General features: G+C 37.3%; 1 protein-coding gene across 2 annotated transcripts in view; it reads right to left on the bottom strand.

Annotated features, from left to right (window-relative positions):
* The window catches only part of tmem181 (transmembrane protein 181), a 35,245-nt gene extending 29,321 nt beyond the window's left edge, over positions 1-5,924 (bottom strand). Inside the window, exon 1 of one of the 2 annotated variants that reach the window (XM_081712703.1) lies at positions 5,715-5,924. In XM_081712703.1, coding sequence (XP_081568829.1) covers positions 5,715-5,854 — 140 coding nt within the window. In that variant the 5' untranslated portion in view covers positions 5,855-5,924. The remainder of the gene's footprint in view (positions 1-5,714) is intronic. The other variant, XM_035522657.2, reaches the window with a different exon arrangement.
* Between the last annotated feature and the right edge of the window lie 18,368 nt (positions 5,925-24,292).

Below are 24,292 nucleotides of genomic sequence, written 5' to 3'. Positions count from 1 at the left end.
CAGAGGATTTACTAACAGTTCGGTTTGCCGGAGGACGTCGTTTCCGACAGGAGACCACAGTTCACGTCTCGGGTGTGGAAAGAACTACTCGGGCAGCTGAATATCACAGTCAGCCTAACGTCCCACAGGCTAATAGTCAGGTAGAGAGGATGAACCAGGAATTGGGTAACTTTCTGCGTTTATACAGTCAGCAAAACCCAGAAACTTGGAGCACATACCTAGCCTGGGCTGAATACGTGCAGAATTCCCTGTGTCTCACAAGACTGACCCCATTCGAGTGTGTTTTAGGATACCAACCACCTCTCTACCCATGGAACCTCCCTATCTCAGACCAATCAGTGGTAGAGCAGTGGTGCAGACACAGTGAGAGGATTTGGAAGGAGACACACCAGGGACTGCGTAAGGCAATCTCCGCGTACAAATAGAAGACCAATAAAAAAGGGAGAAAATCCACAGTATGGACTTGGGCCAAAGGTAAGGGTAGCCACTAAAGACAGCAGAGCAGGCCCTACAGGGAACCTAGTGGCAAAATAGAAAGGTCCGTACACCATCACAGGGAGGATTAACGCCATTACATACCGAATCGGACTACCAGGAGGCAGTCGGGCATCGAGAGCGTTCCACTAATCGGCACTGAAGCCAGTGGTAGAGGGTTCCCTTGCAGAGGAAGGCATGTCTTCGGGCTCCGCACCACCACCTCTGGAGGTGGAGGGAGGCCCGGCGTACAGGATAAGGGCTTGCAGTACCTGGTAGATTGGGAGGCGTATGGCCCAGAAGAACGATGCTGGATACTAGCCTCCCAGGTATTAGACCCCGACCTCGTCGCCTCTTTCTAGAGAGAACACCCACAAAAACCCACTCCACGGCGGCTGGGTAGGCCATGCTCTAGGAGGCTGGCGGGGTCTTGGAGGGTTCTGTCATCGTTGGCCGGCCATCAGCCAGGAGGGACACGCCCACTCCTGAGAGGGACCATACTTTATTTCTGCCACACTCCCAATCATCAACATATTAATGCAATACACCTGTTTACCTAATTGACTTCACTATTTAATCCTGCAGGAGAGGACGCTGCACATTGACGGACTACTGCCGTGAGACTAGCTGCATATCGCACTACTACAAGTGTCTTGTTGTTTGTGGATTTTCGTTGCGTATTATTATGGATAAAAAACACCAGCTCGGACTTGCCTCTCAGTTCATCTGTGTCGCCAGCGTCACACAATGCTTCACAGTTTGCATGCACCAGTTAGTCAGCAGACATAAGCTTCAGTCACCAAATTATGACACAAAAAGTATACTACGATTCATTATTGCAAAATAAATTTGGTGACTCACAAAATGTATTTTGTCATCTAGCAACGTCATTTTATGTCTCACAATAAAGCCAGTACAGTGATCTAAACAGTTGCATTTGGGCAATGCTCCTGGACACTAAAGGCACTTTACGGTTAGCTTACATGGTAACGTATCAAATCATGAGAAAAACAAGAAGCTAAAGAAAAGAGGAGGAGTCAGAGAGAGATATATGGCATTTTTTAAATTAAGGTAAGCTTCCTGGCCATTTACAGCAAGAAGGTAAAGAAATGACCAGCAAACGCTTAGCTCACAACTCACTGATTCAAGTTGTGCCCATTTATTTGGAACACTTGGACCTTTAGTGGCCAGGAGCATTTTCTTTATATGTGACTTCAAATGATTTTGACTAAAGGGGACATATTATACCCGCTTTACACAAGTTAAACAGTTCACCGCAGTCTTAATGAAATGTCCATGGTTTGGTAAAAATACCACAAGGACCAAGCATCACGGCGCCCATTTCATCCCCTCAGCCCTGGTCAGAACAGCCAGTTTGAGTGCCTGTTCCTCTAAATGATAATGAGCCACTACTCGCCACAAACTCTCTTCCACAGGGACCATATGCAGTATGTTTGAATCAGACAGACCTTGAGTTTGCTCCAAGGTCAGATTTCTGCTAATTCTAGCAGCAACATACAACCCAACATACATACCTACACACAGCAAAGCGTGCCCATTTGTAAAGTTACAGATGGATATAAACCAAATTTTCCCCTAATACAACATGCTAACGCCTCAAACCTTGATAACCTGAGTGGAACACAATGGTAAATTTCACTGTAACATTTACTTTTATGTTATTTATGTGTATGTATCCATCCATCATTTTAAGTTAATTTTACAATAGGTATGTATTAATATTATATTATATACCAACCCATAAACTGTGAAATAATACAACTCAGTCTGTTTCTTGTGTCCTGCCTATGTCAAAAAACATGGTATAAAACAATGCATGCACATTTGATTCCCTTATAAATGTCACTAGACTGTTGTCAGACTGGCAACAAAACCTTTACTAAAAGGGTGATCAACAATTGTCCATGGCAAATTTTCAGATAAGAAAAATGTAGCTAAATATTTAAAAAATTATTGTGTGTTTCTTTTGCCATGTAGCACTAGCTAACACTAACTGCTGAGGTTATCATCATTACTTGTTGCAAGATCCAGTTGCTAAATAGAGAAATAAAACAATTGATTTAAATGAAAAAGATAAAGTTAAAATGTAGGTAAACAAAAATTTCAAATAGAGATCTAAATAAATTAGTAAATAAAACAAATGTTAAAATTAAAATGCTAAACACGTTGAGATAAAATACAAAAATAAAAACAAAAATTAAGAATGAAAAGAAATAAAAGTATACTGTGCTGAAAATGAAATGTGCAGTGCAACAGCAACAGTGTTTAAACTGAGCCAAAAGCCTGGTCATATTAGAACATTTTTAATTTAGTTATCTACTTGGGTCTTATCTAGTGTAGAGGGCTCTTCTGTTAATAATCTAACAATCTAGTGCTGGGACACATCTAATATTCTCTGACAACAGATTCCATTTCAAAACTGCATAATTGCTAAATGCTGCCTCTCTGTGTTCAGTAATTAACTTTCGGCGGGACTAACTGACAAGTTCCTAATGATCATAAAATTCTGCTTGGCTCATAATCCTGCACCATATGTAGCATAATCCAGTGTAAGGATTTAAGAATAGGGGTGATGTGTTCCCTTCTTTTCTCCTAGTGAGAACTCTGGCAGCTGCATTTAGAATCAACTGAAGTCCAAACAGGCAGCTAGTCTGTGCCTCTCATTGCTGTTCCCAAATATAATAAATTTCCACTTTAACTTTATTCAAATGCAGAAAGTTTTTATCCAATCAGTTAGTGTTGGGCTTAAGACACTTACAAAGTGAGTCAAGGGAACCGTAGTTACTTGGGGAGAGGGCCAAGTAAATATCAGTATTATATGCATAGCTGTGAAAAGACAGCTAAATCACACAGGATTTGGGCTAAGCAAGTATAGACTGGGTACAAGTTAAATAAGAGCAGCTCAAGAATAAAACCCTAGGCGCACCACAGGTCACAAACACTCTTTCAGAAACATTATTTTGTATTGTGACAAAGTAGTTCCTGCCTTGCAGGTATGAACCTAACCATTTTTGTACTGTTCCTGAGAGTCCAACCGACTTCTGTCAATACGAATTATATGCAATCAAATGCTGCACTGAGATTAAGCAGTAATAAAACTGATACCTTTAGAGTTTATATTTAAACTAGTGTCATTCATTACCTTAATTAGAGCATTCTCAGTAATATGAGTAGGTCAAAATCAGCTATTTAAGGATAGAAAACCAGTAAATTACTTGAAGATGATTCTCTCAATGATTCTCCCAGTGATTTTTACACAAGCCCTAAAAAAAGTGAATTTTTCATATGATGTCCCCTTCTGTGCAGTCAGGTTCTCAGTTTTTATTTGCTTTGTAAATGCTGCTGTGATTTTACTCTCATGGCCACTGTAGCCTTGGTAATTGATCCATGCAAATTGTAAATAATTTTCCTTAAAAATGTAATCCATTTAAAATACCTTGATGGACATCCTCAGTGCAGCAAACTACAAGCATGCATCCTAAGAAATGGTCTAAAGCAAAATCACTATCAAAACAGTTATTCAGTCGTGAACTGAGATAATCATATGCTGAGGAACTGATGTGTGGAAAGGCAGTTGTAATAAATTTAGGTTTAGCATAGGGAAAATTTACATCAGGTCATTAAAAGTGGAGAATATTTATTAATTCTATGCATTACTTTTAGCAGGCTAGACTATGAGAGCTGAGCGGCTTTGGCCTACACATCTACAGAGAAAATAGTGCCACTTTTTGGTCAATTGGTTAATTGTTTAAAGTATCTCAACACCATGTGCTTTATTTTGTGAATCATGGTTAAATGACAGAAAGCTCAAAAGTGCAAAATTGTTATGTGGACAAATAATTTTTTCTGAGTTATGACATCTTGAGACAGGACATGAATCTTGTGACATGCAACACCGCTTGACAACAATGCTCATACAGATTTCATGGGTAATAAATTTGCAGAGAACAAGCCTAAAAACAATTTACCAGTTCCATTTGAAAGTTTTATAGATATCGTTTTATTTTTTATATATATAGTTTTATAGTAAATTTGACAGTTTTATAAAAACATTTTCTACTGACTATTAAATTGTATAATTGATTACATTAAACAATAAAATATATTGCTAACCTCTCTGTACACATCGATCATCAGTGAACTTTTCAAATGCATATCAAGGTTTCCAACTCTGATGTAACAGTTTACATGTATCTACATGTAATTTTTTGTTCGTTTCGATTTTGTTTCCGCCCCAATTTTGTTTGTTCTATACGCATAATGCCCTCATTTGTTTCATCAATGTTCCCAACTATTCCCTGTTCTGTACATATTTTTCTCTACTGTTTGTGTTTTCTCCTTTGTCAAGTCTGTGCATGTTCATTGTTTCGACTCTTGGCGTGGTCTCTGTATACTGTATATGCTGTTGCAGTTTTGTTTTTTTGTCTGGTTTCCCAGCCCTGTTAACGACTATAATGACTAGGCTTCCCAAAAATAAAGATGCTAAATGCAAATGCATCCTGTCTCACCTTATTGTATCTCTGCATTGATTTATTCAATTTTTTGTTAAACATTGAGGAGTTTTGCTTTTAATAAATTTCTGTAGGATTTCTCCGAACTTTCAAAGAAAAAACTGCTATAAAAACTGCTATAAAATGCTATAAAGAAAGTGCAGCAGGATTCGTAAATTGTAATTTGGTAACTATTGCAATCATGGTTCCACATTCAGAAGTTTCTAATTATGAGTGATCATTAGGGTACACCCAGGTTTTCCATATCTCCGTCACTTAGGACATGACAAACATGCGTTAGTGATCTTCATCCAGTCATTTCCACAATATCAAAATGGATAAATTAAAAAACATATAAAAGGCCACAGACAATGGTAGCGCATTTAACCACTGTAAATCCATTTAACCTATCGGACATATCGACGTGTTCATTATTTTTCAATTACAAGCTTTACAAACACAGAACAGCTTAATCCTCAACATTATTTTTAACGAGATTATAAAGGGCTTGTTTGACAACCTGGCCGCACAGCACGGCGATGAAGGTACTAGCCTAGAAGCCACCGCGTCTGTGCGAAATGTTGCTTTAATCCAGGAATTGAAATTAATCGAAGTGAATATGATTCTTATATAGGATAGCAATTGGTATGACGCATGCAGCACAGATAGGTTATGGCGTGGCTAATGGTCAAATGGCCCTCTACGTAATTTGAAACACATTCAGCATACCTGTAGAATCGATCGTCTTTGTATGGTGTTATTTCCTCCTTTAAGTCGTTATAGAACCCTTGTATTTTTTTACAGATTTTTTTTATCTCACAGAGTGTCGATGTTTCAATGCCGGAATAGTCAGAGTTCATCATGTCCATATATTCGCGCTTAAAATGGCGATGTTCTTTTCTCTATGGTCCACCAAGCGGTAGGTGAAAATGTGCACCTTTTTATTTGGCAGGTTCACGATCGTGCCTTAAGTAGGTTGGAATAAAGCGTCCTGCTCGGGTCACGTGATAAATTCGGCACCACGAACAGTGTGTCACTGTTATTGGGCAAGAAAACAAGTTAAAGTCTAGGAGGTGGAAAGGTTTTGCGCTATGTGAATATGTATTTTTGCGTTTAATGAAGCGAATATTCCATAAAACGGGTTTAGCAAAGAACTCAGAACTCACTGAAATCTTTTCTAGAATCATAGAAATAATTTCTATAATCCTATATCAGTGGGTTTTTTTTTAGTTTTTGTTTTTACTAGGCCTATAGCTACTTAACTCAGATTAAAACAGGTGCACAGAGGGCATGTCTACAGTACTTGGACACTAAACATGAAATGTCTCTAAACAGACATGCATTGTTAGTTTTACTAGAGAAAAATGGAGCTGTGGTTGCCAGAATAATTCTGTAAAATACAGTAAACATGTAAACAACCTTACAGAACAATCTGTAAATTAATTTACAAAAATAAATAAAATGTTGAACCTGTACATTTAACAGCCTTTTTTTTTGCAAAACTAACATGATCACACTCTTATTTCAGGAATATTTCTGTGCAGTTTTCATACCAAACAACATTATTTAACTGTAAAATCCTCATTATAAAGACTATCACTTAACTGATTTTCACTGCTAATTCTACTTAAAGGTGTTTTTTTTAAATAATGTACAGTCTGTTGCTGTATTAATGACAGGTTTCAGTGAAAGCAACATCTAATCACTGTATTTGAATTTTCTCTATAATTTGTTAATTACTATTATATCTATTACAAAGGCATAACATCCTGTTCTATGACTCTGTCTAATATCATTTTCAAATATAAACTAAAACTGTTTAAGAATTTCTCATGTCTTGGGATCATCACACAGTGAAAAACACAAACTATTTCTATACACTACAGGGAGATTGAGAGCACATCTATTTTAGATAATTTCATTTAAAGTGCACAGCCTTCACACGGATGTTCAATTTTTACCAGAAATGTGAAAAATGTAAAGCAGTGGACACAGATTAAGCATTTTACAACTGAAAAGCAAAGTTAGATATACCTTAACAGTTACTGTACTGAAAGATTTTTTTAAAATCCAACAATATCTTGCCTTGCCAAGAATGTATTTACCCAAAAGCAGTTAACAAAATCGTCTGTAATTTCTCAGCATGAATATTTGGAATATGTACTTAGAATAGAGAGCATGTGACAGATTACTGTTTATTATTGCCACTGAAATGGCCCTGGTTAGGGGAAGAAATGTGGGAAATATACATAAAAGAAAGAAAAATTGAAAAACATATGGTGGGAAACTGAGAAAAGACTTTCCTCCTAGAAATGTCTTAAGAACAATTAAATTATTATTTTTTTCAATAATGTAACCCTTGAAGGATTGTAAAACTTATGTACAAATGCCTTCAAACTGAGGTAGACATGTGAATGAGGAAATACACGAGGAATAAAACTCCAGTCCTTCTAATTACTCTGAAATAAATCATACACAAACTTGTTTGAAACTTTTATTTCCTTTACTGTCCTGTCCACATATATCTGGATATTTTTGAAAACATGTTTTTTCTGCTCTATCCTCAGCAACATTTCTGAAAATATCTCTACCCACACAAGAATGCAAAAACAAAGTTCACAAAGTTTGATGTCAAATTCCTTAAGAACCAAATGCCAAAATCCAAACCAGGCAAATTCAGTGCAAAACAAAGATTTTCCCACCGTGTTGTTCAAACAGGAGGTCTCCATAACGCAATCTCGGATAGAGATTTTTTTCCCAATCTGTACCAAAAAAACTGCTTAAAAACTGAAAGAGAAAAAAAAACGAAATAATTATGTTGTTGTTGCAAGGCTCATGTCTCTAAAATCACCCACACACTCTTAGTGAGGCACTGAAAACCATTTGTGTGGACAGGGGGCCAAAATGTAGAGCAAATGCTGGGTTCTCAAAACTATTTGGAGGAAGAGACCTTGAAGTTGAAGAACTGAGCCAATGAGCTGAACCAAACCTTTAAACTGTGTGTGAGGCATGTCACATACCATAAATCTTACTGAGTTTAGTCCATATTCAGGCATCACACCATTCATGATCGGAAAGTTCCGGCATCAAGGTAAGGACTCTAGGGTTCACAGGTAGACAGGATGGATTTGTTTTCTCCACTTTAGTGCCCTGCTCTGGGTTGATGGAGAAAAAAACATCTTTGGAAACAAAAGAAAAACGGACGACTTTATAAATAATACTTTCATTAACAACAAAAAACGTCACATCAACCATTATTATTCAAGCTATTTTAAATATACTAATACTAAAAAGGTAAAATGACAACTCCCCTAAACCCCAAGTGACTGCCAGATCTACTTTAGATTTGTGTTAGTTCAACAAAGTAAAATGTTGGATAAAGTTAATCAAGAGACACACCTTTGCAGAAACTCCAGGGTTGATGCACACTCTGATGGGTAATGGATGTTGAAGCAATAATAGCTTCCAAACATGATACACAGTACAGAAATGAAAGAAGGGATGTTATCTTGTACAATGTTTCAATCCATGCTCAACATGAACCATCCTGAAGAATAGCAAGATCATCCTTTATAAAAAATAAATAAATAAATAAAATAAAATTAAAAAACCCAAAACAAACAAAAAAACAATTTGACAAAATTAAAACAAGACATGTTTGACATTTCACAAAACAATGATCTTGTACATTTAAACATTTTCAAGGTCAGTTAAATTTCTTACAATCAATACAGAAATCACGTGCAGGTTTAGGGAAGATAAATGTAGTGCCTTTTAAGGCCACTTTGACTAACCTTACGGGTGATGATATACTTGCTGTTAACCAAAATTCAAAAGCGAGAATAAAAGAAAGACCAAGAAAAAAATGTTAACTTGCCAAACAACAACGCTGAGAGTCAGTTGAACTTGGTCCATCTGTACTTCCCCTGCCAGGCATGTGTCCTCTATATAACAGAACATATCTTCCTTCTCACCAAAGTAGGACAGCAGAAGCAGCATATCTTTGATGTCTGCAGAGCAACCACTCCACTCAACCTTCATCACTCTCAACTTTGTTACAGCCTGTAGGAACTTTTTGTTCCTGCTCACATACATAGTATTCATATAGTTCAGGAGCCATTTCACCTTCAAATCCATATTCCGTGTAATGGTTTCTTTATGACCAATTCCAGTGAGTTCCTTAAAGTAAACAGCCATGCCAAGTTCATCGAACAAAAATGGCCATTCTTCCTTGGGGTAGTTTATATTTTTTCTCTGTTTGAATTGTTTACGTTGTGTGTAGAAAGTTGCCCTCGTTAGAAGTTTCATGTCCTGTGAATTGGATCAGTTTGCTGAGAAATCATCTTCAGGTTTTCTCTTTCTTCTCTTCTTGTCTTTCTGGGGTCTTTCCAATGGGCAAGAATTTTAGATCCCAGTTAATGCACCCATATGTATCCTGGATTGCTGCTCTCTGTTCTGGAGGAACTTCGTCTGTCAGACTTATCAGTGCAATGCTTCTGTTTTTTATTTTTGGGGTTGTACATAGCTTGATATCATCTACCCTATTTTGCAATTGCTTGACTAGAGAGTGATACCTTGGCCCAATCATTTCTCCCTCTATTATGTCTTGCAGAGATCTAGGATATTTTGGTACAATTTTTTTTTTTTTTTTTGGTAACTTCAGTAGAGTTCCTTTTACTTATGCAAGAACATTTTCACATCATTTTACCACAATCCATACCATTTACTAGCATTTACTTGACTACAGGTGGCCCTGATGAGGCACGAATAGAAGAGCTACTGGTTTTAGGAGTCTGGCATGCAATAAAACAGATACACAGAAGATGATTTATAAGAAACAATGTAAATGCGTCTACATTTTTCATTTATTTTGAATGCACACTATTTTGACTACTTTTGACTTACATCTCAGCTTCAAAGCAGCCAGGATTTTGCCAGTTTGAATTGGCATCAATGCTGACAGCTAATTGACTTTCTCAATAAACTGAGAATGTAAGATCTCTTGTACAATATCCTTCATCATCTCTGGAAGGTTAGGCAAGACCTTAGTGATGGCAATGTGTAACCATGTTTGTTCCAAGTCAGTCATTTCTGGAATTATGGAATATTGCTTTATTATTGTACAACTAAAAGGAAAAACTGTCATCACATTTATATCAAGTATGTGTATATAAAAACACTTTGTTTTGTGATATTTTTACATATTATTTGTGAAGTTTTAGTATGGTTTCCAGCACAGTGGCCAAAATCAGATTTACTTCGACAACACAGTAGAATGATTTGGTGCCCATTAACAATGTATGATGGTAACGGATAAAAATGTAACGAGTTGTTAATGTTAAGACATTCCAACATTGACCTCTGTTTTGTCACAGAATACAGATGGTATTCAGAATGAAAGTCAGCATTATGCACACTATATTGCCAAAATTATGCGTGCGAAGGCAGACGAGCGAATGTGAATTTGAGGGACATCCCAGTCTTAATTCATATGGTTTAATATGATGTTGGCCCTCCCATTGCAGCTATAACAGCTTCAACTCTTCTGGGAAGGCATTCCATAAGGTTTAGGAGTGTGTTTATGGGAATCTTTGACTATTCTTCCAGAAGTGCATTTGTGAATTCAGACACTGATGTTGGACGAGAAGGCCTGGCTCGCAGTCTCCGCTATAATTCATCCCAAAGGTGTTCTAGCGGGTTGAGGTCAGGACTCTGTGCAGGCCAGTCAAGTTCTTCCACACCATACTCACTCACCGATGTCTTTATGGCCCTTGCTTTGTACACTGGTGTGCAGTCATGTTGGAACAAGAAGGGGAAATCCCCAAACTTTTCCCACAAAGTTGGGAGCATGAAATTGTCCAAAATTGCTTGGTATGCTGAAGCATTAACAGTTCCTTTCACCGGAACTAAGGGGCCAACCCCAACTCCTGAAAAACAACCCCACATCATAATCCTCCCTTTACACAATGCAGCCAGACAAGTACCGTCCTCCTGGCAACCGCCAAACCCAGACTTGTCCATTGGATTACCAGACAGAGAAGCTTGATTTGTCACTCCACAGAACACATCTTTGCTGCTCTAGAGTCCAGTGGTGGCATGCTTTACACCACTGCATCTGACACTATGCACTTGGCGATGTAAGGCTTGGATGCAGCTGCTTGGCCATGGAAACCCATTCCAAGCTCTGCATGTACTGTTCTTGAGCTAATCTGAATGCCACATGAAGTTTGAAGGTCTTTATCGGTTGACTCTGCAGAAAGTTGGCGGCCTCGGCGCATACGCTGACCCCACTCCTTAATTTTACGTAGCCTACCACTTCGTGGTTGAGTTGCTGTTGTTCCCAAATGCTTCCACCTTCTTATTATACCACTGACAGGTGACTGTGGGATATTTAGTAGCGAGGAAATTTCATGACTGGACAGGTGGCATCCTATCATGGTACCACGCTGGAATTCACTGAGCTCCTGAGATTAACCCATTCTTTCAAAAATGTTTGTAGAAACAGTCTGCATGCCTAGGTGTTTGGTTTTATACACCCGTGGCCATGCAAATGATTGAATTCAGGTGTTCCAATGATTTGGATGGGTGACGAATACTTTTGGCAATATAGTGCATTTCCATTACAAAATACACAGCTGTATCAGTTTGAATTAAAATCATGAGAAGTTCTCCAAACTGTGCTCACAATTTTCTGAGAAACTTCCACACATCATCTGGATTTTTCATTTTGTCACCAATTAATACAGGCAGCAACCTGAAGAAATTTCAATTCTGCATAGCTTGACAGGAAAGCTTGAACACCCCAGAGTTAACAGAACATGGCTTTGCAAGAGCATCAGATCCTTTGTACTTGAACTGCTTGATGTGCCGGTTCAATAGTGAATATATAAGACATTTTTTTCTTAATGAACTGCTTCAAGTACAGTACAATGTCAGAGGATAAACACACCTTAAAATGTATCTTGGCCTATATAAGGTGGGAGACCAGGGTATTGAAAACAGAATTTTCCTTTATGCCATTGATGCCTTGACTGTCCCCAGCTTCAGTCTGCAGCTCAATAACAGCATAACAACTCAGGGGTGCATGGTGCACCACATACATTTGGATCATCACTCTGAAACTCAGTAAACCCATCAGTGCTGTGTGAACACAAATTATTACCAGCAACACAAAGAGCCCCTTTGATAATTTCACCCTCTATAGTATTTCCATTTTCCTCTAAATGTTTTAAAAACACTAACATCTCTGAGAAAAAACAATTTGGAATTGCAAAGGTTAAGTCATTCTTTCCACACAGTAAGACAAGGGACATGTGACCAGTATTGGACTACACATGAGCAGGCAAATTTGCAACAGAAAGATAGACAGCAACAACTTTGTGCAGAGCAGAGGGGATTTACAATTTCAAAAGCATCCTGGTACAGAATTAGCTTCAGGCATCCTGCATTTTCAATGAAGAACTGCTTGAACTTTAAGTTTTGTCCATCACTTGTGTGACCAAAATCTATTTCACAAGATGGTTGAGACACTGATTTAATCCATAATTCTGATTCTAATAAACTATTTAAATGTTTGTAACATGGGTATGTAGTAAGCAAACCTTTGTGTCATATTTTCATCATTTCCTAATTATACTTTTTGTATCTATGTATTGAACATGCTTTTGAATACCGGAGCTCTTGAATATGTTGTTCTTAGTGGTCCCTAAGGACAGACAGAGAACAGATCTGAATCCTTCACACAATCACAGATTTTAGCAATAGCATCATTTGTTATACACGTCTATTTTTTTTTAAGTGAATATAGTTTACCCAAAGTATAAAACAGTCTGTATTGTTGAAGCTGGAAGAAGGAGCTGCCCTTGTAATTTTAGGTAGAAAAAACATGCATTCCTTAGAAAGGTCTCCTTGAATTTCTGTGGCAATTGAATGCTTTCAATTGTTGTTGCACCATGTGAACTCTGGGAAGCATCCTCAAATGCAATGACCCCAGAAGACTGAGAAATCATTTCCTTGTACATGTCCCTTATGCCATCAGTCGAACATTTTTGATGTTTCCTAGGTTTCCAGGTTGCCCCTCCACTATATGTTCTTTTAAGTTGGTCAGAAGTTCTTTCACTGTGTGAAATTGGCACTCCCACAGAGAAATTGCACATTTAAAATCTCTAACAATGGCTCTAGCAGTAACAGACGGTGCAAGCACATTGTGAACATGGTAGAAGTACAAAATGTCTGCGTGCAGTCAACACATTTGAAAAAAAAAAACCCAAAAAAACAACAAGTTGGTTCTTTTCTATTAACTTTACAATCCAGCACATAACCCTTCAGAGAATCAAGTGTTTTCTACAAAATGGCAGTTAATAATTTTAGCAAACACACCAATGAAACTACCCATTTTAAGGTTTTAGCCTCCTTGACTGATACTGCAAAAAAAAACACTGCACCACAACAGCATTAAAAAATGAACTAAGAAGCTTTAGCACAAAACTTACTATTTGGCATTATAACTATGAATGAAAAATATACCCTCAATAAAACACAGAAGCTAGTATTTTTATGACAACAAACGGTAGTGTTATTGTATTTCAAGTTTGAAGAAATTTAATTGCTATCTTACCAGTGCTACATGTGGTGATTCTCCATGTCTTCATGCACAAGAAGATTGGACGCACACTCAGCAACTTCCCCAAGAAGGCTGCTCCTAATTAAGTAGTCCAATAAAAGAATAGAAACAAACTCTACTGCTCTGTGATCTGACAATTCAGATCTCATTTACTTTAAAAATAAAAGATACCGGCCTTTATTTTTCGGGAATATAAAATTCACACTGAAAATCATTGTTACTCTTAAAATTGCTTTAAGAAACTATAAATAAGACCATATGACATTATTCTGTAATGAAAATACATTCATTAGTAACTGATTAACAATTAATATGATGCAAAAATAAAGAAATAATGAGCAATGGAACGATAATGATTTTCTTTCAACTTATGTTGCGATAGGCAGATAAAATATTTATGTATTTATTTTGCATGCTAATATTTATGAACCTAATAATAAATCTGTCAGTCATTCATTCTAAATATTAACAACATACTCAATGTTCACTGCAGTTACCTGCACTTATTTTATTTTGTACAGTGAACATAAGTAGGAAAGTGTTAACATTCATCTTTACCATCAAATGTTTTAAATCACAGATGCTGTAAAAATGGTGCATGTAAAGCATTCTTTGGTGACATATTACTACATTAGGATAGTAGAAACAATGATATATGTCTATTTAGAATTGACTGGATCTATATTTAATAGCATAACACCTGATTTAACTTTTCATATGAACATAATTTTACTGCATTTGTACATCTGTAATATAGAACAAACTTGTAAACTCAACCTTGTCATGTTGTAATTTTAACTGTATTGTATTGCATTATTATTTTTTGTTTAAATTATAGTTTTGTTTAGTATTTTACTAAAATTTACACATTGCTTCATTGTATTTCTACTTACAGCACTTTACTGTTAATTTCACAGACATTGTTTACAGTTTGGCTTTAATTATACTTTCAAGGTTTTCTTCAACAATATGGGGTTTTACTCAGATCAGACATCATTTTCTGCATATTTTATGGTGTTCCATGAAACCATGTATAACATGAGGAAAGGCAGAGCAGGATGCGGGAATGAGTTGCAGAGCACAGAACATATGTTTATTAATACACACCACAATGATGATGTAATTCGCAGGCTGTCTGGGTCAAACACCCACAACATTCACATTTAACATTTCAAATACGAGACTCAAACTAACGATACACAACGAGGAGCAGGTGTGAAACAGGGGGGGGGGGGGGGGAGACATTTGGGAGGAGGGGCTGTACCATGACAGAAGCCCTCTCCAATGCCGCGACTCCCGGCGTGCCAGCCTACTGGGCTACGGCCCTGAAACCAACACCAAATAGCGAGGCCAGAGGACCGAGCAACCCAACACGGGCCAGCGCAAGCAGGACAGAAGAGAGGAAGACGGGGACCAGGACAACAGACACAGGGACGGACACACTGATGGGTACAGGCACGATCCTGTGCAATACACAGCGTCCCCCCAAAGTTTCCAGGAGCACTCTACTCTGTTGTCTCAATATGGAAAGTGCCCAAGACTATGGGGGTTTTCCCCAAAAGGGCATGGGAGGAACAGTTACATGCTCTCTTCCCCTTCTTCTTGCTCCTCTTTCCTGGTATCCTTCTTCTGTCTGTTTCTGTAACGCAAAGAGGCAGAGCAGGATGTGGGGATAGGTTGCAGAACATATGTTTATTAATATACACCACAATGACGATGTAGCTCGTTGGCCATCAGGGTCAAACACTGACAATATTCACACTCAAATACAAGACTCATATGCACGCATACCAACAATACACACTGAGGACCAGGTGTAAAACACGGGGGGGGGGGGTCCATGCCATACGGACGAACACACATACAGGGAGACATCTGGGAGGGGCCATACTGTGACACCATGACATTCAAAAGTTTCACTGAATTTTAAATGTTATTTAAAAAAACCCCAAAAACAACAAAACCCATGCAAAACCAAAAACGTGAGGACTAATCACTGAATTTTACCATAAACCTTATAACCAAAGTCTTACACAGATCAACATTCCTATTACAGGTTCTTCATTACCAAATTTCATATATAACAGCATAATACAACAAATAAATGCCTTTTCCACCATCAGGCTAAGGGTTATGTGATGCTGGGCTGATTACACTGGACAACACATTTTTACAAAAGGCATGCTTCTTTGATAAAATTAGTCAATTTTAATTAAAAGTTGAAGGTGCTGAGCACGAATTTGACAATAGAAATGCTGACTTGGCTAACTGACTTGGCAGTTTTTTAATGCATTTATGAAATAACAGTGTAACAGAAGTCCTGTCCATTTGTGACATTGCTTTGCCTGTCGTTTGTGGACCTGCTCAGGATCTATGTTGCCTGATTACTATTGGACGCTAGTCAGAGAAGTGGACCACTTCCCCTGGTATCTTTTCTCAAATGCTGAAATGTCCTGATGAAAGCATTCGCCATGCTCATCGCTTACCATGCCACAGTTTTTCAGGGAAAAATTCCAAATGGGAATGAAGGAAATGGATCTTTAAGGACATTGTTGACCCAGGTTTGTGATACATTGACATGTCTTTAACCAATTCCTTGTAGTTTCCAGCCCTGACATTCCCGAGGAAGTTGGTTGACACCAGATGAAATGCATCCCAAGCCTTTTTCTCATTACCCTTAAGCAGGTAGTCGAACTTCTCGTCTATGAAGAGTTGACAGATCTGAGGACCCACAAAAAATCCCTCTAATTTTTGCTTTGCTGATCTGAGGGAATTTCTCAGACAGGTATTTAAACGCTGATCCTTTCCGATCCATGGCTTTTACCAAGTTTGATGTGTAGGGGTGGTAGAAGTATTTTGTCCAGTTCTGCCAGTGCTGAATGCTGTACATTCTTCTCTCCAATCTTCAGAGACTTCCTCAGGGGCCAGTCTTTCTTCACATAGTACAAAGAACGTGCTCTGCTGTCCCATTCACATAGGAAACAGCAGTACTTTGTGCATCCCAGCTGCAGACCGATCAACAGAGCGACTACCTTAAGGTAACATATACCAGCCATACTTGCTGTATTCAAGACAATCCAGCAGCTGCTTCATGTTGTCATATGTCTTTCATATCTACAGCGTGTCCAACTGGAATAGATGGAAGATTTCCATAAAGCAGCAATACTACCTTGAGACTCATTTTTGAAGAGAATATAAACAATCGCCATTCTTTGGGTCCCAGGGCATTCCAAGGGCATTCAACAAGCCATTGACGTCAGAGCAGAACACAAGATTATCTACCTTTCTGAAGAAAGGCTCTAACTGCAGATGCTGCTTTCGATACAAATGTCACTTGTACATTTTCCTGAAGAAGATTCCATTGCTGAAGTCTTGAGCCTAGTAATTCTGCTTTGCTCTTGGACAGCTCTAGATCATGAACGAGATAGTTCAGTTCCTGCGTTATTCTGTGTGGTGCAGATGATGTACCTTGACTGAAGTCAGGATCAGTTTCCTGATCATCTGACATCGAAGGTCCAGGAAACTCCAGAGTCATTTCGTCTCCATCGTCATCGTCTGAAGGATCATTAAAAACTTCTGTTGGAGGTTCAGGGACAGGAAGTCCTTCGCCATGCGGAACTGGTCAGATAGCAGGAGGTATATTTGGATACGCCATTGCCCACTTCTTTGTAATGCCTCCAGAAACAGGAGGCACCATGCAGAAGTAGCAGTCAGTTATGCGATTGCTGGGCTCCCTCCAAACCATCTGAATGGCAAAGGGCATCGATTTCCCCCCCCCCCCCCCAAATCATCCACTGTGACAGATTTGTTGCACACATACTGCAACATGTGTGGGGCCCAGGACTTGTCCTGGTCACCGATCTTGCATCCGAAATACAGATAAGATGCCTTCTTTACCTTTACATTTGAAACAAATGTCCTTCTTCTGTCACTTCCCCATAAATGTAACAAATTGTCTGCAATATTGATACAGTTATGAGTCACTGATGGCATCAACAAGTATCTGAATCACTTCAGTAGTGTTTATAACGCAGCTGGAATTACATTTAACCTAACGCAGCTGAATTTACATCCAACATGATGCTTAGCAAGAAGTAACAGAAATAAATCACTTGTCCTATGGTGTCTTGGTTTATATATCTCCCTATTGCGTAATCTTATGTCAGTGATGCAATAGACCTTCCTGGGTATGATCATCATGATCTGATATCATATTGTATCTTATAGCTTTACCTAATACAATGTCTTATGGATCACATGGAGTTATCGTTAAAACAAGAGCCAATAACAAATGCGGATATAACCATGAATTTAGGACATTTAAATCATTAAGAATTGCACCTTATTAACTCTATTAAGAAGCATTTTTGTTGTTGTCCAGTGTTATCAATGTTGACACCAAATGGTTAACCTCTATCATGAACTTAGACATTATTAGACTACATTTTAAAGATACAAAAAATATGCACACAGGATGACCCTTCTGATGGGATATTTCAAATGCCAATTTTCCCCCTTTTCTTACTAAATCAAGTGAACAATTAAATATGTAAAACATCATAAAAATATTTAATTTTAGCAATGGCATCAGTATGTGTATTAGGTGCCTCAGAAAACCTGTTTGAAAAACTGCATTCTGGGAAAGGATCTCATTTTGTTTTTATATTAACCACCTTTTAGATATCCTTCTCAGTGTACCAATGTCCGAACCTATATCCACCTGTTTGGCTAAGAAAACATGGTGGAATCTGGTAAGCACCCTGCACCACCAGGTGCTTGTACTGTGGCTTAAAAAACACACCACGCTGCCAAACATATTCACAAGAAATGTAATAAAATGAGTTAACATTGGAAATGTTTCTTCCTACATTTGAACATTAAGAAATGACTTAAAATAAGTCACTTAAATATTCATTAACCTCTTCCATTAAAATATATCATCTATTGAATGCTATAAACAAAATAAAATCAGCAGCAGACATGTGAACTTGTATAAATATTGTCTACAAATCAAGCAGCTGTAAAAGTGGAAATGGAAAACAAAATAGAAATGGAAATGGAAATAACACCTAATGGTGGCGGTAGAGAAAAGGTTAAGTGGTTCTTCCACTTGGGGGTCTTAATTGTGCATAATTGTGCTGTTATGGCAATTTAACCATTACTTTGAGATATATCTAGTTCTCAGCCTTGAAACAATGAAATAATGATGGTTGGGTGTATCACAATACCTAGTGAGCTACCTACTTCCTGCACAGGCAGTTGTTTAATTAAGCAGGATTCTAACCATCATAAAGCCTCATCAGATTATTGGGAAACTCTAGATCGATAGCAATTACATCACCGTTTGTTCTCAAAAGAGCAAAAATAGCTTGTGTATTGACTAAAAGTAGCAACTTAAAGCACCTTAGAAGACTCAATTCTGCTCAAATATTCAAGACAAACAAGTTGGGTAGTACATTGTGGAAGGTTTCACAGTGAAAAATGAATAATTTTGCTAACTAAAGGAAAACAATTTTTAAGCAAATAGAAGTCTTGCATTTTAAAAGTTAATGCAATGGTCTTGTATCATCTAGCTATAAATTAGGTATCAAAAGGAAATATCCTACTCACACATTACAACTATCTAACTGCAGTTGTAAAGTGAGATCATCTTAGCTCAGCTTGCTAGCCAGCCATCTTAGCAAACTCTTCAGCATCATGTAGTATTATTTTTGTTTGTTTTTCACATTCCATTTCACTTTTCAGTATTGTTATCCTTGGAACAGTTTCTGTTGTGGCATTACAGTTTTACATTTGTCACAATGTACATGAACAAGAGTTCAATAAATCTGTGTTATTGTAATTGTCATGGCTTCTATGTAGTATGTAAATGAAGAAAAATGGGAGATTGGCTGCTTCTTGTTTGCTCCCTAACAAGGACTATAAGTTGATGCTGTGCATACTGTAGTTTCTTTATCAGACTTTTTTTTTAAATTAAAATGTCAGAAAGCATTAGGCTGAACCAAGAGCAACCAAGAAGCTGCACTATTGGTTTTGCCTTAAATCCTTGGTTCACCAATAGTTCCAATTGTTCTCTTGACACACCAATTCTGGGTCCACCACAGTAATCTGAAATGGTCAATGCTAACAACAAACTAAACTTAGTGAGATCATCTTAATACAACATTCCTCCATGCACGATTTCCCAGAAGGTGATGGTCCATTACATATGCATATCTCAAGTTTCAAGTTTGGTTTGTCACAGTCATACACAGTATAACTCGCAGTGAAATGGTTTGAAAGTGCTCTGTCCAAACTGAGGAGAAAGAAACAGGGGTGTATAGGGAAATATATATATACACACATACATATATATACACATATACATATATATATATATATACACATATACACATACATACATACACACACACACACACATATATACATACATACATACATACAATATATTAACAATGTATGTTCAATATATGTATAGTAATATATGTATATACACAATGTACATCTTAAGATATGTATATATCTTAAGTAAAGCTCACAAATAGAATCAAAACACACAGAATCAAAAATTGTCATATGGTTAAAATGATTTAAATCAAAACTGATCATTAGTTGTAACTTTTACAGACAGTTGGCATTGTAAGAGTTAAATCACAAAATACAGGTGTATAAAAAAAAGCAGTCTGTATAGTTTTTGACAACACAGCAGTTTCCCCTGGGGTGTAAATATGGTAATCAAACTAAATCGTAACGGTACAGAAGTTGGTTACAAATAGCATTCTAACGTTGAGCTTCAATTATGTTATTACTCCTAATTGCCAACATTTATTCATTAATCCAGATTAAAGTGGTCACCGGAGGCAGATAGTAACACACTACATTTACTTAAGTAACTTTTTGAACAAATTGTACTTTTAATAGTTTAAAAAAAAAAAGGGGGAGTGTACTTTATACTCTTGTAAAATCAAAAATGTCCCTTTTACAGCATTATATTAGTCAACCTTCCTTCTGTTACATTTAAACATAATTTTTACATTTTGTACATTGCACCACAACCTGTCAAGTGTGATCACTGAGTACCACCACTTTGCTTCAGCAAGTTAGACACTGGGACACTAGACTGACATAATGAACAGAGATCAGGCACATTTGCTGGTGTGGGACTCCAATTAGCTTGCAATATATCCTTTTCTTTAAGGATCATATACATGTGTGTGAAAACGGTGCTCTCTATTAATATTAGTGTGGTCTAAATGATATTCTAAGAAGAAAAAAAAAGTCTAGCTAGTCACGTAGCTGTATGGGTTTAACCTACACATCTTTTCTTACAATACATAAGATTAATAATTGATCAATAGTAAATACGTCTCCATTAAATCAGTCTCAAATATTCAAATCAAAACCACAATGCTTAATTTTTAACTAAAAAGAGAGCAACATTCATGATTTGATCCCTGCAGGATTTAAATAAACGATATCTGATACCGGCAACAACCACAATCCGAGAGATATCAAGACAGACAACTTGGTTAGAATAAATGATACATTTATGAAAATACACTACTCTAAATGACAAACAGCAACAACAGTCAGTAAATTTATATTGAAACAATCTGCGTGCGTGTGTGTGTGTGTGTGTGTGTGTGTGTGTGTGTGTGTGTGTAAAAGGGGAGGAAAGTGAATACGTGCGTGAAAGGGAGGCGGGACTTGATATGGTGGCTCTCCAAAGGAGAACAAATGAAACAAATTGGAGTTTAAACAGCAGAATAACGTGGCTGTATGTTAAAGAGCTCAGATGGCGTGTTCTAACGTGATCATGGAACAAATTATAATATCGATTGTTTTACTAACTAAACAATAAGGTCAGTGTGTCAGGCTAGGTTAGCAATATGATGAATACGTTTGTTAATACTTCCAGTACGTAGCAATATTAAAGTCATCTAAACAAAATAGGTTGAACAAGCACAAATACATTCAAGATAGAGAAGTTTTTAAGAACCTAGTACTGTTTAACTATTCCCTTTTTATAAACTATGCCCAGATGATAAAGACTCACGTGTTTTTGATTATTCTGGTTGATTATCTTATTTGGTCGTCCTCAATGGATTCCTCTAGCGTTAGAAGGGAATTTCCACCACTGGTTCCTTGTTGATCAAATATGACGCCGTCCAGATGTGCTGGGAATCTTCATATTCCTAAGATCCAGGAATGTGAGTTTCGTCCACAGTTTAACAAGCAGGAACTGACCGCCCTTGCAACTTTGCTTGACGTAATTCGGTGAATCTGTTGCGTTGGTCTGACATTAGTTTATATTCCACCGTTACTTGGACTAATTAGGAACTACGACTCTCAGCTGTTTGCTGTTAAGTATCCACGTGGTGCTGAGTGAAGAAAGAACCTGAGGGCGAGATGACGGAGACCCTCTTTAATGTTTAACCTTAGAGGAAAAAGCAAAAAGAGACCTAAGTTCTGTTGATCGAGGTATTTAAAACACCTGAATTCCGCGTGCCATCTTGTGTTATGCGATATTGATGGTGCTGCCACCTGCTGGATTGACATGATTCTTACATAGTTATATACACTATAAACTGCAGGTGAACTGATCTCATGGCGTGCAGGAATGTATGCCCCATATTGGGATATATTTTCAAGATTCTAAAGCTTTCAAGGTTATAAAATTAAGGTTTGTTATTGATTTTATATATTGATATTTCTTTCGACCACGTACAGGCGCAGGTGTTAGCTAGGCAACTTAGGATATCTAATTAGCTAGCCATTCAGTCTGACTAATCGGTCAAGTAATTGCAATGTAAATATAACGAAAAGTAAAATGTCCAGTAATTGACCTTGGGCAAGAGCTCGGAATATTCCCAGAAACTGTACTAATCACATAGTGATCACCAAATCCATTGTGTAGCGTAAACATAACACGTAAACTAAGAAGGACAAAGACCAAGAGCAAAGAAAAACAGCTGTTTATAAGGTATTTTTGCACGCTAAGTCCGAATATGTCAGCCATCGTGTTTTTTGTTTGTTTGTTTGTTTTTTGGTCCATTATATTTGCATCTACATGTTTCGCCAGATAACTGTCTGCACCTTAACATTGGGAGGGTCCCATGGGATCAATGGCTGACCTTAGTGCTTTCAGTTCTTCAGGGATCAGTGGGTGATCTGTTGTAGGAACAGTGACTCCATGGCGTGGGTCTTCAGGCAAGCTGCAGTCATCCCAGTTAAGATGTATAAGGTATAATTCCTGAAATGAAATTGTAAAACAGCTGTTAAATCAATTGCAGGCAAATATAGTTTGTTGTCATCTCATTAAAGTTTCAAGTATCTCTTCATCTTAACTAGCATGGAAAAATATATGCCTACAATTTGAGAATAATAGATGCTTTCTTCATACAACATCAAAGCATTTTATATATATTTTTGACTAGAATGTGCTAATCACAAAATTAATAATTTGTAATACCTCCACAAGTTCTGTCACTGAATACTGAATGTTTCCCATCTCCCAGAGTTGATTAGATGTCAAGTTCCCCACTGTTCTGATCAGGTGATTATCCTAACCATTGTAGAATGTGCAGAGACTATTCTGTAATCTGGGCAAGAACACATAATGTCATCTGAAAATGTGCAAGGTCTTTGACAGGTCAAGGAAACTATGATCTTCTAGTGAGTGCAACACATCATAGTATATGCTTGTGACAGCACATCACATATCTCCACAGCCTCTCTATTCTGCAAAGAGGGATTAAGCAACAGACAGTAAATCAAATGGGTTCATACATTTTTAATTAACACACATTTTAACATATAATACAAATAACCTACAATATATACAATAAACTTTGATGCATATACAGACTTCTCACTGGGAAACAGTTTACAGATGTTTACAGGATGTATGTGCATAAAAGGTGGGCATTGAAATGTTAGGACTTGGCCAAGTATCACAGAGTGGTTCTTTAACCTGTATTTAAGGAGTCTTTGTTCTAAAATAATACAAATAATACTAGTAAATACTTCAAAGCATTTCTAAAGCTCTTTGTTCAACAGAGCAACTCATGTAATAGTAGTAAAACTGATAATTGGATTATTCATGTTAATGTAGTAAGGTCTTATAGTAAATGAAGCAGTACCTAGTAATGACTATAACTAGTTATATAGACAAAATGCCTACACATTCTCCATTTTAGTTAACACTGCACTAGAAAAGGTCACTTCATAGGTATATTTACAAATTACCTTTTACTGCAACTTATCAGTCCTGTTACCCATTCATCATTGGTCAATTATAACACACATTTTGCATAATCAGAAAACATGCACAGTACCATCAATGCTTACCTTTACCTACTGATTTAAGTTAACACCATCCTGTTACTTTATGATGTGGAAATGAAGAAGCCATACTCGGTAGAAGGTCTATTAGATAAAGTTTATGAATATGAATGGACCGTTGAATCAACTTCAGATGAAAACTAGTATAGCCTACACAAGCAGTTTCACCTATTAATGGCTCACTTATGTTAACTTTGAATTATGGCAATGGTACTTTTTTAAGTGATGTTAAAACAGGAATGAGCTATGAATTACAGGAAAGGTTAACGTGCAAGAAAATCGTGGACACTAGACAGACTGGCAAACATACAGAAACAAGCTCACCTTCTGGCCGTTCATT

The sequence above is a fragment of the Electrophorus electricus genome, chromosome 4 (genome assembly GCF_041902795.1).
Source record: "Electrophorus electricus isolate QZ-2024a chromosome 4, ASM4190279v1, whole genome shotgun sequence".
Taxonomy (NCBI): Eukaryota; Metazoa; Chordata; class Actinopteri; order Gymnotiformes; family Gymnotidae; genus Electrophorus; species Electrophorus electricus.
The sequence above is the reverse complement of the archived record's forward strand: the minus strand, read 5'-3'. Positions and strand labels throughout refer to the sequence as shown.